The 16,368-nt window shown below is 40.5% G+C and overlaps 1 protein-coding gene across 10 annotated transcripts in view; it reads right to left on the bottom strand.

Moving 5' to 3' along the window:
* Nucleotides 1–16,368, bottom strand: part of ABCA5 (ATP binding cassette subfamily A member 5) — a 55,496-nt gene continuing 39,128 nt past the window's right edge. For all 10 annotated transcript variants that reach the window (XM_083598537.1, XM_083598535.1, XM_083598534.1 and 7 more), the window contains 14 exons: nucleotides 16,218–16,355; nucleotides 14,828–14,893; nucleotides 12,259–12,350; nucleotides 10,431–10,554; nucleotides 9,892–10,009; nucleotides 9,697–9,788; nucleotides 8,562–8,737; nucleotides 7,875–7,950; nucleotides 6,125–6,219; nucleotides 5,208–5,327; nucleotides 4,915–5,064; nucleotides 4,490–4,569; nucleotides 3,625–3,680; nucleotides 1–3,107 (listed from right to left, as the gene is read on the bottom strand). In XM_083598537.1, the coding sequence (XP_083454663.1) occupies nucleotides 3,003–3,107; nucleotides 3,625–3,680; nucleotides 4,490–4,569; nucleotides 4,915–5,064; nucleotides 5,208–5,327; nucleotides 6,125–6,219; nucleotides 7,875–7,950; nucleotides 8,562–8,737; nucleotides 9,697–9,788; nucleotides 9,892–10,009; nucleotides 10,431–10,554; nucleotides 12,259–12,350; nucleotides 14,828–14,893; nucleotides 16,218–16,355 (1,488 nt within the window). In that variant the 3' untranslated portion in view covers nucleotides 1–3,002. The remainder of the gene's footprint in view (nucleotides 3,108–3,624; nucleotides 3,681–4,489; nucleotides 4,570–4,914; nucleotides 5,065–5,207; nucleotides 5,328–6,124; nucleotides 6,220–7,874; nucleotides 7,951–8,561; nucleotides 8,738–9,696; nucleotides 9,789–9,891; nucleotides 10,010–10,430; nucleotides 10,555–12,258; nucleotides 12,351–14,827; nucleotides 14,894–16,217; nucleotides 16,356–16,368) is intronic.

Here is a 16,368-nt window from a genome sequence, read left to right as displayed (position 1 = left end):
TATGGCTATACGAAACATAGATCTTTATTACTTCCCAGTGATACTGGAACAGCTTCGTTATGTTTTTCCATAGTTATCATCATCAACATCACAATAAATACAAGGTTGTGGTGTGCGTGGCTACAATTTCACTGTCAAGGAAAGACCTTGAAAACTGAACACAGAAAAGTTTGCCTGCCAAAAGTGGTAGATCTTAATGTGTTGAAACTCTCAACAGAAATAACCACAATGATGCAATAGTTCAACATGCTATAGGAATGTACAAATAGATTTAGCTATTTGGTTTTCACAATCTGCATTTGTAAACGTGAAAGAAACCTATTTCTTTAAACTATTTAAATGTACTTGTGCATGCAGTATAGGCTTCTGTGCAACTTGCAACAGTGACACAATTTAGACTTACCATTCAGAACAAACAATTTATATACCTGGCAGCCTTATACTACACTTTATGTACATGTATTTGGATTTTGTTGACTAATATGTGGTTGTTCAGAGTGGTTTATAATGTAATCCTACACAGCCTTAAAGTGCAATATATTTCTGGGACTTGACCCAATAAATCTCTCTTCTAAACTAGTGAAATGCTGATTATGCCCAACTGACCTGCAGTGCTATAAGATCATGTGGCTGGTATTTAGCCCATACAACACAAAAGGAAAGGGGCTTGGAGATGGGGGCTAGTGCATAAATGCACCAGTCATTAATTCTGATGCAAAATTTGCTTTAAAAAAGCATTAAAATTTGCAAACTGACAATGTAGATTCTAACTCAAATAGTGCATAGCTTCATTTAAATGGGTTTGGATGTGGCAGTACTGGGGCCCTGTACTGACAGAGAGGGTCCAAGCTGTCAGAAAGGTGTCTCCTTGGCCATGGAGAGGGCAGAAGACATGATTGCTGGTAATTGACCTAGTGAAAAGCACACGGATGGGGTGCTTTTGGTGAAGAATGGGCGTGGTTAGGGACAGACACAGTTCCACATAGACCAGACCCTATAGCTGCTGGCCACACCCTCACAACCTGGCAAATCCCACCGAAAGGTCTGGTGGAAGGGAAACCCAGAAAGACACAATCGAATGTGTCAAAACCAGACTTCCCAGTTTGCCCTCTCTCCCTCATCCATGTGGCAGAACCAGACAGCCAACCACTGCAGTACATTGGATACAAACCTGTGACGTGTCAAACCCTACTCAGAATGTCAGAACAGGTAAAAGTGCATGAGGCTATGCTTCTGGCTGTGGACTTGGAACATGAGGGGGTGGGGGGTTCTGGTGAAAGGGCATTTTGCACAGAACATAAACAGAAGGCACTCTGTTCAAAGCCTGCCTCTACAGCTCATGGGGCAAAGCTAACACTACTCTTGGGCTTCCATCCCAACCAGGTTTTTTAGCAGCAGCTCTACAGATAACAGGACCCAGCAGGAAATGCCACTAAAAAATGATAACCGGGTTGGAGAGGACTTCACACAGCCACCCCGCCCAGCAAAGCTAGTCCAGAAAAAGGGAGCATGTCTTTGTAGCAAACGACAGAGTCCCCTGCAACAAAGGAGCCAGCCCACCCATGGACGACCACAGGCCCCATTTTATATTTTTATTGCTGTAAACCGCTTTGATATATATTTTTGTGATACAAATGTAAATAAAATAAACTTCTGCTACTCCGCTCAGGTTGCAGATGTAAGAGCCAACATGCACAAATGTCATTCTAGGGGGATCCCCAACAAGGTGCACAGAGATATTTTGTTTGACTGTGTAGCTGGTTCCATCGTAGCAATAAAGGGCTTAAAAAAAAATGATCTGCCTGTTGTCGTGTGTTTCGGTGGTGTGAGTGCTGCGTTTAGGGACCTGAAGTGGAAATGACAAGGTGTTGATTTCCACCCAGCTGCAGCACTGCTGGTGCTAAGTGTATTTACAGTATCACAGTGAGTGTGAGTGTCATGTGTTGTCTGGTCATGGGTGTACTGGGTGGATCAGCCTTTGCTGCTGGGAACTGTGTCTGAATTTGCTGCTGTGGGTGGGGTTATCATGGACGTGTCCTTGTGCCTTCTGATGCTCTTGTTCCCCTTTTCTCAGCCATCATACAATGGGGACTGTATGAAATGGGAGTCTGTGATGCCAGAACTGCCAATGTTCCTGTCCCCGGGCAGACTTCCTTACTTTGGGTTGCACAGTACGATCAACTTGAGCACTTAACATACAAAGAAAATTCCAATATGAATTTCCCCAGAAGTTTGAAGAAGATTAAATAAATGCTAAGTATTCTATTTTGTGGTTTATTACAAGTTGAGGTGTACCTGAGCTTTGAGCCACCTGAATAATACCTGCTAGTCTAGGGAACTGCTTTCTCTTATGATTTAGCTTACATAAAAATGTGTGCAAACTGACAGGAGTTACCAGGTTGAACCGGAACCATGTCAGTATGGTCTTTAGCAAAAATCTCCTCTGAAAAATATCCATATAAACCGATTACTATACTGTAGACTGCTCAGTGGTGTCACAAAATGTTCTCCCTACAACTTCTTCAGAGGTGGTTCTTGAAATCAAGCTTCATGAACTGCATCACATTTAAATGCCTTGTAATCATAAATTTTAAAAATCTGTAGTTGTCTTCTGCTAAAGAGGATACCACATACTTGTACTGACTGATGAAATTTGGTATATGAAATTCTAGAGTAGAAAGCATATATTGCATCCAAAAAATTAAATTCTAATCTGCCCTCTTTCTGCCATGGCTACAAAACGTTTCACATAAAAAGAGCAAGTCACAGATAAAAGACATTTATAATGTTGATGTATGTAAGGCAAAGAAGGTGAATAGGCTCCATTTTGCATTTTTAGGTGAAATCAGTGTTATTTATACTTAGAATTGTTTGGGAATATGTTTCCGATTCACTGTGCTCATACACATTCCAAAAGAAGGAAACAAAGACGGGGGGAAAAACAGTCCTTTAAAAAAAAAGTTGAAGAATGAAACGGGTAAAATTCTACAACGCGGACCAGATCAGAAAACCACTCTCTCCTGCGCTCGTTCCCACCAAAGTGTGCTGTTTAGTGTTCCAAAACCACTGTCTTCCTCCTCTTGCTCTTTTGCAAGTTCCACAAATACCTAAAACAAGTAAGAGCTTCATGAATATGTTAAATTACAACCACAATGCATGTGAGAATTTTGCAGGCAAAATGGTAGCCCAAGTTAATAGAGAGTTTGAAATCTCCACAAGCAGTAAACCAAGACTAAAACTTTGGTTGCAAACCACAAGCCCGCGTTTAGATGTATCACTAAGCCAAAGGATGACTTAGCTTTAGTTAGTAGAGAAGAAGCAGGAGTGTTGCGGCAACGATATTTGCTCCCAGAACCCAAACATTTGCACATTTTTGCTAAGCCATAGTTTGGTCCAAAAATTATGTGTCATGTTAATTTACAAAACTTTTGTGAACTCGGAAAGCTGTAATAAAATTATGGCCAGATATGAGAGGTGTGAATGTTTTCTGTGACCATGTTTTCTGTAAATATAGCTAGCTTACAGAAGCAAACAATTGATTTTACCAAATATAAATTTGAAAACCGTGAAACTATGTTCTGTGGAACGCTGCATTATATTTTTGAAAAAGTCTGTTTAAATTACCTGTTCAAGTGTTGCTTGAGAGAAGCTGTACTCTTCAACATCAAACGCATGTTTTGCTGTTAAAAGTGATAGAAAAAACTCCTTACTCCTCAACAGTAATTAATTATACATCAAAAATTACTTTACATGGTCATGCATTTTAAAATGAAACCTGTCTCTCAACATCAGTAAAAATAGAAAACACTGATCAATCTGAAGGTCGTAAGCATTAAGATGTGCACATCCTAAAGCTCTTAGCAGTTTCTGGCTCCCGCATATACAGACACATCGGGGTACATGTACCCTGCTGTTCCCTAAGATTCCAGTGACCAGGAAAGCCACTGTGTGCATTGCAGTACAGTATACAGTGGTACCTTGGTTCTTGAACAGCTTAGTTGTCGAACAAAACTCCCAAACAATGCAAACCTGGAAGTAAGTGTTCTGGTTTTCAAACGGTTTCAGGAGTCTAACAGACTCCCGGAATGGATTAAGTTTGAGAACCAAGGTACCTCTTCTGCACATTAGGAGCTTCCAGACGACTTTAATGTTTAAGGATGCAAGCACTAGTCAAGCATTGTGTATGGCTGTGAGAAGACAACAAGTTAATGCATCAAGAGGAAATCCTGTACCTCTTTAAATGCTCTAAAAGTTAACAGACTTCAATGTGTCTCAGGAAGGCAAATCAGGAAGGCAACATATCCACTGACCAGGGGTTTGGATAAGGGAATATATTATTTACAGAGAGAATTGTGATTCTAAGAGACGTGATGATGGGGGTGGTGATTGACAAGATGAATTCAGGTTAAGATGAATTCAGGTTAACAGGTGGTTTGGATAGAAAATTGAGAATCAGATGGAGGTTCTACTTAGTAAATTGTTACTTCACCTTCCTCCAGTTTAGAAAACGATAATGCAAGTGAGTGGACATCTTCCTTTGGGATTTTGTAAGCCAAAATAGATTCAAAACTGCAACAAAGATAAAACAGGCATCAGCGCATTCAGCAACAACTAAGCAGAAATGAAAACCACCAGCTACTTAAGTAATGTTACTGGAATTAAGCATAAAATGTTGTAATACGCCTGAACAGGCTGTTGTTTTGGATCAGACTGCAGCTTTTATCTGTTCTATCAACTTATTTGTAACACAGCCAGTTGAGGGTCCTACAAAGAAAAGTACCAATCAAAGTGATTTGCAAAGAGAAAACCAAACATAACAAGCAGATCTTAGCTGCCTGTCAGGGGTGTTGAGGGAAATCAAGCTTCTTTTTGTTAGTTTAATACCCAGACCTCTTACACGATTTGCTTTTTTACCTTTCCTGGTAACTTCCATTTGGAAAGATGCGCAGAATCTCCCTCTGAAGATACTCCTTCTTCTCTGTAAGCGGCACATGTCTCAGTTTCATTTCTAAGAAATATCCTCTGCCAAATTTACTCTTGAGATGTTGAACTGTACCAATGCATCTTTGGGCGGGGGGGGGGGGGAGGGTAAGAAAAGGCAGGCAGGCAGACAAAGGCGAACTTAATGTTAAAATCTTTCATGATATTTTAATGCAAAAGCCCAAGATGCTTTTATTCAAGATATCCCAAAGACGCGGAGGAGGTACCTTAATTTTCCAGACACCAAGATTGCGACTCGATCACACACAGCCTCTGCTTCTTCCATATAGTGAGTTGTCAGAATGGCTGCTCTCTCTTTACTTTTAAAAGCTGCACGAATTGCTTTCCTGTCAGATGTAATAAATAGTGGAAAAGTGGAGTGGCTAAACTGCAAATGGTTCACTTTTTTAGTATTTCTCTATGGAGTAGCATATAATGGACATAAAGTCATCTGCTGGACTTTCCATCAGCTGGAGACGCAATGGAATACGAATCTCTCACACACCTCAATTGTATCTCCATATCCAAGTATTTTTGTACCCATTCCCCAGGGATGACAGGTAGGTCCAGCGCACTGGCCATAGGTTACAATTTACATAATACTCTGATAAATCCTTTCATTGGGGTATGTGGGGAAAATGGCACAAAACTCCCTTTTCTGGTACTGTGGAGTTGAAAGTTCTTGATAATCAGCAGGAGGGTTCTTAAGAGATTGGAGTTTACTGTGGGTAGCACAATATCTATATTTCTCAACTGTTTGCTGATTCTGAGGTGGCAGAGGTAGCTGAGGTTCCCTAAGATAGCTGCCACCTACTTTGTCAATTTTCCTTTGTCCAAAATTACCCTGGGCATTCTGGGGGTGGGGGAGGCAGCAGCAGCAGCAGCAGCAGCAGCAATAATAATAATAATAATAATAATAATAATAATAATAATAATAATAATAGAATCAGTGTTATTTTGTGTTGCAACTGTATTATGTTCCTGCCGTCAATGTTTGTTTACTGTGCTGATTTTTCAGATGATTATTCCAGGTTTTGCTAGCTGCATTGAAAGTGATGCAGTAAGGGGTGAGATGTAATTCTAAATAAAAAGCTGTGATATTCCATTCTAAAACACATTCTCCATGTCGTTTGGTGTTACTCACCACATATGTTGCTTTGCTTTGGGGTCCATACCAGTAGATGGCTCATCTAGTAGAGTAATACGAGGGTTACCAAGCATACTTAAGGCAAAACATAGCTAAAACAAGAGGGCAGGAAAGAAAGATTAATATGATGGTCAGGTACTCTACAGATGAAGAAAACGTGCACACACTGAAACTATATTGACTTTAATCCTCAAAGTGTGCAAACACTTGGAAACCCTCAAAGGGGATCTCCAAGCATTCGATTTAATGCCAGAGGGTGCAATGGCAATATTTCTGTCTATTGCCTCTTCCCCCAAAATGGGGGGGGGGAAGTCTCATTTTGGGGGAGCTGAAGTAGGTGGTAGGTAGAGGAGGGCTCCAACCCATTCAGACTGCCACTGGGAAGAGAGTAGAAGAAGAAAGTAGGAAAGACAGATTGAGTTTGTTTGTTTGTTTGTTTGTTTGTTTAAAGGAGGAATCAAGTGACATTGAAAAGTAAGAGAAAAGAGTCTCAGAGAAAAAAGGCTTACTTTGGAGGGGGGAAGCTGGCAAGGGAGAAAAACGTTGCTGTGCATGTGGAATTGCAAATGCTGGAGATTAAATAGATAAGCATGCCACCAAGAAACCCAGCATAAATTGCCAGGAGCTGACACACCACTCACAGAAACGAAGATGGAAGGAAGGTTAACTAAAAAGCAAACGACCACTACAGTGGTACCTTGGTTCTCAAATGTCTTGGTTCTCAAACGCTTTGGTTCACAAACTCCGAAAACCCAGAAGTAAGTGTTCCGGTTTTCGAACGATTTTTGGAAGCCAAACGCCCAATGCGGTTGTCAGCTATTGTTTCCAGGGCACCTGCACCAATCAGAAGCTGCGCATTGGTTTTCGAACATTTCGGAAGTCAAATGGTGCTTTTGTTTTTGCTAGTTATTTTGCATTTTTGTTTTTGAGGCTTTTTCAGTTACTGGTAATTTGTTTTTGTGACTGTGTGGAACCCAATTCAGCTACTGATTACTGATTGTGTGACTGCGGAAATGGATAAAAGCCTCCCATCCAAACAATGACTATCATCAGTGCAAGGAAGAAAAAAATAAATTTCATTTTTATCATCTATAATACTGTCTTATTGATTTTATAGTACAGTACATTGATTATTGCTTTCATTTTATGGATCAATGGTCTCATTAGATAGTAAAATTCATGTTTTAGAGGTTGTTTTTAAAAGTCTGGAACGGATTAATTCGTTTTGTATTACTTTCTATGAGAAAGTGCACCTTGGTTTTGGAACACTTTGGTTTTGGAATGGACTTCCGGAACGGATTAAGTTTGAGAACGAAAGGTACCACTGCCCTATGACTGAAAGGGCACGGGGCTGAGGGAGGGGGAAAGAGGCACTATGCCATGAAAATCTCACGAATGGACAGGAGGTTCTGTACATTGAGAGGCAATCTACTTCCTCAATTCTGCATTTTCTGCCTTTGGACAATAGATGTCAGTATCTACCTATCTGATGGATGATCGCCTAGGGAGACAGGCATTTTTCATTCTCGGTTGAGCTCTCCTCCACTTGCTACCATGTCCACTTCTTGCAAGGTGAGATTTTATTGTTGTTGGGGAAGAGGTAGGCAGAGAATGGAGTTTGAGGAAAAATCAAGGCAGAGGGCTGCTTGCTTACATCAGTTTGAACAGGGGGTGCTCATACAGTCAAATGCCCGTTTATTCCATGTAGCATGAATTAGAAATGCAACGTTTTAAAGCAATAAAATACCTTCCGTTTGATTCCTGCTCCAAGTTTCTTTGTCCTTTTCTGAAGATGTTCCTTGAAGTCAAGTGCACTGGAAACGCTGCAGAAAACCACATGGCCAACATTTTTGTAGTCTAGAAAGGGGTGTCACTACAGTATTAAGCATTCTAAAAAGCCTACATGAGAGAACATCAATAAATTCATTATATGCTCATTATATCTTTTTCAATGTGCTAGTGAGATTTATGTGATTTACCTGGACAAAAGTAGTAAAACAAACAGTGCCTGGTGAAAACTGTCCAATAAAGGAAGAAGGGCATGGAAGATGGATTTAGCAGCTCTCAGAGAATCCTTTTCCGCGGCCACCCCCCTGTGAACCATCCAGTATCTTAAAACTTAGAGCAGTTCCTGGTATGTATTTGCTACTTATAAACACCACTCTGAGGTTTCTAAATCTTGTTTCTTTCTGGGGTTATCTCCCTTTTGAGCCATTTGTCAAGTGTAAAAGAAACACTTCTGTTAAATATAGTATGTACCACTTTAATACTTGAAAGCTGCATTTTAAAGGGACATGCTAAGTTTTACAAGTACAATTTGATCAAAATCAATTACAGCTTTTATACTTCGCAATTAACTAAGATACCCATACCCAAGGACAAGGGGGGGGGGGATAGACTACTGTACAACAAGTGTTCAAAATAAAATATTTACCATTTTATGACTTCATTCATGTCGCTTTCATTCATTCCTTTGATAGCACCATAAATTTCAAAATGCTCCTGCAATGTAATATCAGGCCAGAGTGGGTTTGTCTGAGGACAGTATCCCACAAATCTCATGGAGTTATCCTCGTTATTCTCACCTAAGGAATAATCTCCCATCAGCACCTGTGGATATACCAATCCTTAGTTAACATTTTCACCTTGTTGTTGTCATTATTATTGTTAATGTATTTATTTAAAACATTTCTATACCGATTAATAATTAGCATTCCAATATGGTGTACATAAAAATAAACTACACAGTCTATGGTTTTAAAATTCCTACATAAAGTTTGCAAGGAAATACTGAACAATAGGAAGAGCTAAATTAAAACAATGGCAAGAAATACCATCTGAAGAGTTTTTATCTTACTGATAAATGATAATCCTATGGAAGCTGGGCAAGTTCCAACCCTCCTACGAACCTATTTCTGACTTTATAAAGTGTTATATGCACGAGGGGAACCCATTTTTCCTATCTTTAGTTTCTACTGGAATGTTGCCAGAATCAAGATGAGCGTGAGTCTGTTTGTAACTCGTAACACTGTTTCGTTCAGCTCAACCATTTCAGTTTTGTATGGCCCTTTTCAGCGCAAATGAAAACCAACAGCTGTACCAGTATCAGCACACTGAGCTTCTGAAGAAAAGGGACACTTCACACACCCCATGCTCTCTGACAATCCCCCTTCTTTCTTTGTCAACCCACCACAATCTCTCTCTCTCTCTCTCTCTCTCTTTCTGTACGCTTTTTGTTCTGGCTGGCTGGCGTGTCAGATCACGCTTCCCAGTGAGCCACACTGCTGTTGTGGCAGAAGGAAGACTGGCATTGGAGCTACTGCTCTTAAGCAACTCAATGAAGGGTGTGGAGTGAGCAGCGAGCTGCATGGACAATTCATTCTGAAAACAAACCGTAAACTTTATGTAGATTCGGTATGAGATATCAGTTTCTTCAATCTAGAAAGAGGGACCAATGCCTGAGCTATGAAACTCCCTCCTTTTTTAATTAAAAGAGAACTCCTGTAATGGTGAACACAATAAAACTCAGAAGGAAGAGTGAGCAGACAGGTTAGGTTGCATTTGAATACCTGGCCTGAAGTTGGTTCGACTTCTCCCACCAATATATTAATGAGTGTGCTCTTCCCAGCTCCATTGGGGCCCAACAGTCCCAGAATTTCCCCTGAAATAAAAAGAAAGAGCACCTGCAGTTGTGCCTCACAAGAGGGTGTGTTGTATTTTCTAAAAAAGGGTATTGATTCCGTAGTAAACAATTTAACTCAAACCTTTTTTTACGCAAAGAGAGACATGGTTTGTTGCCACTTTCTTTATTTTCCTGCCAAGAAGAAAATCTTTCTTTTCATCGTACTCTTTATGCAAATTACTGACCAAAACTGCTGGTTTCTAATAAAACAAAAGATGATAGAGTTGAATACTGAATGAGATTATATAATGCAATTTTTTTTAAAAAATAATCCATCCGAGCACTGAGCTCCATCCCCCCCCCCGATGCGTGCTGTGTCTAATTTAATTTCTGTTCTTTACATCACCAACACCGAAATCAGCAGAAAACAATATCGGGGTGAATTAGCCCACTGAAGTGAGGATTAGCAAACCTTGGTTAAATGTGATGTGCAGGAACACACGAGCCTAAGGCACAAACATGTGAGCTTGAGGTTAAGCAGAAGCCTCAGGCTCATCTACTCCTCACTCACCTGTCTTCCTCCTGTGCGGCCAGGAGAAAGACTTCCAGCTTCCCTAAATCTTAGCACATCATTGGGTGCAAACTAGGGAGTGTGATTTTTCACTGAAGGGAAAGACTTACCTCCTCACAGCTCTGGCAGGTTGTCATCTCCTTAACCCTCAACCTCTCAGCCATAACATCTTCATCCTCATCTTCATTATGTGGCACATCTGGGAACTTCCAGGGCTTCACTTTCACGGGAGTTCTGAAGGTAGGGAAATATGTTAAAACTCTGCTCATGGGACCGCTGGATACATAGCACTAACAGAAATACAGTAGTACCTTCGTTTACGTAATCCTCTGGTTACGTAAATTTCAGGACGCGAAAGCGGCAAATCCAGAAGTATTTTACCGGGTTTTGCTGTGCGCACATGCGCAGAAGTGGTCCACTACCACATGCACAGAAGCAGTTGTCCAGTTGCAAAAACCTCGGGATCCGGCCGGACCTCCGGAACAGATCCTGTCTGCAACCGGAGGTACCACTGTAATGCCATCAGCTCAACAGGCCAGTCCATAATATGGAAAGTTCCATACATGCAACCCTGCTGATATGTCCCTATCCGATGCATCACTGCAGCAGAACTGGCAGTAAGCACAGTCCCTCGCAACAGGAGAGGGTCCCCATGTGCCGAGATTCTGTGAGTCATCTAGTACTGGCTTGAAGAGGAGCAACAGCCAAGGATGGTGCTTGGGGAGTCAACTGTTCAGCTCCATGGAGCCTTCAGTGGGGTTCTGCAAGGTTCAGTTTTATCTCCCGTGCTGCTTAACACCAACATGAAACCACTGAGTGGGGTCACCAGAAGTTTTGCAGTACACCGTGAGCAATACGCTGGTGACACCCAGCCCTACTCTTTTACATCTGCAGGCATAGCAGTGAATGTGATGCACTGACGTCTTACCTCTGTAATGGACTGGATGAGAGTCAATAAACTGGAACCTAATCCAGACATGACTGCTAGGGTTAGATGTTAGATCAGATGAAGAGGATGTGGTCTTCTCTGGATGGGGTTACACTCCCTCTGAAGGAGCAGCTACATAGCTTCTGGCAACCATTACTGTTGCTTGAAGCTCAAGGGGCCTCAGTGGCACCAAGGGCTATCTATCTGCTTTGACCGCTGGCCCAGCTGTGCCCCTATCTTGACTGGGACAGCCTAAATTCTGTTGTTTACGTTGGTAACCTCTAGGTTAGGTTACTGCAATGCATTGTATAGGGAGGGGGATGCCTTTGAAGACAGTTCCGAAACTGCAGCTGGGAGCTGAATGGGAGCAAGTCAGTCCAAGCATATAAAAATTCCGGCATGATGACACTGGCTACCAATTAGCTTCTGGGCTCAATTTAAAGTGCTGGTTTTGGGCCTATCAAGCTTCCAGCCTTATGTGGCTCAATACTTTAAGGACCGCCTCTCCTCACATGAACTCAAACCTTGTGTTCAGCATCCAATGCGTGGTGAAATGAAAGGGCTTTTAATACATATGAATGGGGGTTTTTCTGCTTTGGTTTTATATTGATTTTAATCTTTGAACTACAGTGGTACCTCAGATTAAGTACTTAATTTGTTCCGGAGGTGCGTTCTTAACCTGAAACTGTTCTTAACCTGAAGCACCACTTTAGCTAATGCTGCCACCGCGCCGCCGGAGCACAATTTCTGTTCTCATCCTGAAGCAAAGTTCTTAACCCGAGGTACTATTTCTAGGTTAGCGGAGTTTGTAACCTGAAGCATATGTAACCCGAGGTATCACTGTATTTTGTAAGAAAAGTGGCTAATAAGTGCAAATAATACTAATACGAATACAACTAATAATATCATCCTGAAATCAGGTTTGGATCTCAGCCTCTGCATCGATCTGTGCTGATTCTTTTGGTTGGTGCACACTGTTCTGAATACTGCTACTTCAAAGACAAACCAACCTGAAAAATGGGTCTTCTCTCAACGATTTGCCTCCACACTTCACCTCAAGATATCGTAGAAGGAAGAGCCAAATTACACATTGCAAATAAGGCTAAATTGAAGAAAGGAAAAAAGTACATTAACTGAAACAGCTTTGGTCCTGTGCTGATTTGTATTTGTAACTGCAAGTTTACTGAAACGTAAACATGAATTTATAGAATGGGGCATGCCAATTGCTGTACTATATTTATAATCCATGGTATTGTGTATGGTTATGAGACTATGGCACTGGCAGGCAGACACATTTAGTGCAAACCTTTATGATAAGGTTGCAGGCTCTGTGGTGATTTTTTTTATAAGTTCTATTTTAAAAAATGTTCAATCTGGAAATCACAGTCTTCCTAATTGTAATCTGCTGAAATCTGTTCTCTTAATTTCTTGAACGTTTCCCCCTCATGAAAGAGGTGTCTGATTTTCTTCATCATTCACAGAATGCTTGTTTTGTACTACAATTCATTTCATCCCTGACTATTGGTTATGCTGGCTGGGGCTCATGGAGACTAGTCCAAAACAACTAGATATATTTCCTGATATGAGGTCTCCCACGGTATTCTTACATGTCTTCTTCTGGGTTTCAACTGAACTTCAGGATCTGAACATTTATTAACACTCCTCCCGTTCTACAGTGTAATGTAAAACTGTGGTACACACTAAACATATAAAGCACATTTGAAGCACATCCCCGCCCCCCGAATTCCAGGCACTGTGGTTTGTTAAAGGTAGCTGGGAATCGTAACTCTGTGAGCAGTAAACTACAATGCCCAAAATTCTGTGAGGGAAAGAATGTGTTTCAAATGCCCTTTGAAGACATGGTGGGTACACCACCTAAAATTATAGATTGAGGGAGAGTGTTACACTCCATGGTTTCATTTTTTTCTGTATCCATCTGTAGGCTGATTTGTTTAAGCAGCCTAAAAGGACCAGGTTCTAAAAGGTGACCTTCAAATGTTTTGATCAAAGATCAATAAAATAAATACTATTGTTTTATTTAAGAAATAAGTAGGTTTGTCTCACCCTGTCCCTTCTAAATACCGTTTTGAGCAGCACTTACATGCCACAGTAGTGACAGGGTCAGGCAAAATGGCTGTTCTTATGTTGGCACTGGAAACAAGGCCTCTTGCATCAACAAAGGTCTAATCATTCCTAAGTATGAGACCTCAGGTGAGACCTCTGAACCCTCGGATTGATTTTTCAAGCAGCAGCCTTAAGCGTGAAATAATCTTTCTGAATTACACTGCCCAGAATGAAGGATAGCATCCTAATTGTTATTTGAAAAGGTGGTTCAGTTGGTCACATTTTTATGAAGAATGGAGGAGTGAAGTTTTTGGTTTTGTTGCTACCAACCACTCTCGTGAAGTTCTTCTCTCCTTTTCTCCAAGTCTGAAGACAAGTTCACAAGTGGAATAATTCACTGGGATGTCTCCAGTTTAAGTCTTACTCAGAAGAGACCCCTTGAAATTGCTGGACATGACTAACCTGGGTACATTCATTTTAACAGATCTGCTCTTAGTAGAACTTGGTTGGATACAACCTCCTACTTTTAAATAGTATCAATCTGAATGATAGTAAGGCGATATAGAATGTGGCATAAATATTCTGGGCAATTTGCCTTTTTCATTCAGTTTTATAGGCATGGAAAATGCTAGGAGTATTTAGGAAAACACCGTAAAAGTAAAATTATTTTGATGGAGCATCTTTCACTCTGTCATTGCACCTTCTGGACCCACCTGTAGATTAAATTATTTATGTTAAAAAAAAAATTCCTCATAAAATCAGAATTAAAACCCGACAATTAAGAAACCAAGTAAAGACCAGATAATAAATATTAGGAGCTCTAGTAAAGCATGGGCAATCAGGACAGACACACAAGACTTTAAAAGATAACAATGCGTTCGACTGCAGTGTAGAAAAGAAACTACATAACTGGGGTGCTATTTCTCTTCTGCAGGCACTTGCCTAAGTTCCAAAGACAGAGGCGCTCAAAGTAGAGCCTCAGATGAAGCTCTTAAATTAAAGAACTCTCACATAAGAGAAGTTGGCCATTTAAAATTCTAGACTCACTACTGAAAGTTAAAACGAACACTTTGAATGGTACCCAGAAACTGAATGGAAGTCTTAAGAAAATCATTCAGCATTCTGGTAATATGTTCCCTGTGGTGAATTCCAGTCAATAATCTGCCACAGTCTACACTAGTCCAAATTTCTGAATGCTTTTTCAAGAAATCCCACTTTATAAAGCATTGCAATAGTTCAACTGGGATCTTACAAAAACCCAAGTAATCTATGGACTTCCAAGTAATCTATGGACTTCCAGGATTGTCTGGAACAAACACCACATGCCCTCTGATTGAAAAGGTGAAACTATACTACTTGATGTTAGAATACTGCATGTAAACAAAAAAAAACAAAAGTTAAGCACACAATAATATGACGGGTTTGCACAAATGATAAACAGTAACAATAATTACTCTCCAAAATGTAACCAAATAGCCGATCCCCCGAATAGCAAAAGAAAAACAGCATGCTTACCGCTACTACTGAAACCAGTAATCTTTCTGAATTCCTTTCCATCTTGTTATCAAGTTTCCGGGCTATCTAACAAGATAACAAATAGTTATTCATACAACTCTTTTCAATGTATTTTGCAGATGCCAATTTTAATTTTAACACTGCAATTCAGAAAATCTGCATGCTTTCCCAAAGAGTGATAAAACTTTTCTTCTGAATTATAGTGAATCAATACAGTTAATACCACTATTAAAGATACCATAAACTAAAAATACCAGTTTATTCCAATGGGATGTCTCTTCCGGATTGTAACCATGCTGTTTAAATGCTTCCCCTCCTTTTTAAATATAACAAGAATATTTCAAAGATAAATATTATCAAAGTTTTCATGATGCTTAAAAATGACACGGTAAAAGGGAGCTCCCATAATTGCCTGTGACTAAAATGCACGATTCTTCTTCTTCTTCTTCTTCTTCTTCTTCTTCTTCTTCGGCGGTCACTCGTAGCTGAGTAAGACTGTCTTCCATAAACATGGTTTTAACAATGAGGCCAATTCTGGATCCACATGTCCTTCCAAAGTGGGGACATTGGTTTCCAGGCAGGAGTTGATCACGGTGTGGATTTGCCAAGCGTGCCTTCCTCTTAGCACATTTCTCCCTTGCGTCCTGAGTTTGAGTGTCATCAAAGGCTGTTCTCCAACTGGAGTGCTCGCAGGCCAGTGTTTCCCAGTTGTCAGTGTTTATACTATATTTTTTAAGATTTGCCTTGAGACAGTCTTTAAACCTCTTTTGTTGACCACCAGCATTACGCTTTCTATTTTCAAGTTCAGAATAGAGTAGTTGCTTTGGAAGATCATCAGGCATCCGCACAACATGACCAGTCCAACAAAGTTGATGTTGAAGAATCATTGCTTCAACACTGGTGATCTCTGCTTCTTCCAGTACGCTGATATTAGTTCGCCTGTCTTCCCAAGTGATGTGTAAAATTTTTGGGGGACACCGTTGATGGAATTTTTCGAGGAGTTGGAGGTGGCATTTATAAGTGATCCATGTTTCACAAGTATATAATAAGGTTGGTAGTACTGCATACATTAATACAATGCCAGTCTCTTACTTCAGAGGCTGCTATGGTTGGGGATATTGCCTCAGTAAGTTTCCTCTTCCACTCTTCCTGTCAGTGAAAGGAGAAACTGCCCCTCTTCACATCGTTCCTCTTGCCCAGGCAACCTCCATGATGCTCTTTGAAAAAGGTCTACCCTTATTTTGTAGTGGGTATCAGAGGAAGGAGCTAACCCACATAATACTATTGGATATGTCTTTATCCTGCACTCACATTGCAGTTTAATATATTCCCTCCCCTAGGACACACCACAAGCAGAACATATCCTTATTTCAGTTCCTTGAAAACTTACCTTTATAAAAGAAATGAGGCACCCAATAAGGGGATAGATTGGAATGAAGACAGAAAAACAGGTGTGAAGGACGGCCGCTGTTGTGTAGTACACCATAAAAAACGCTATTTCGATGACAACAGAACAAACCAAGGCTGCCTGAAAGGGAAAA

The sequence above is a fragment of the Podarcis filfolensis genome (genome assembly GCF_964270895.1).
Source record: "Podarcis filfolensis genome assembly, chromosome: 2".
Taxonomy (NCBI): Eukaryota; Metazoa; Chordata; class Lepidosauria; order Squamata; family Lacertidae; genus Podarcis; species Podarcis filfolensis.
Note: the sequence above shows the minus strand (reverse complement) of the source record. Positions and strands in the feature narration are given on the sequence as shown.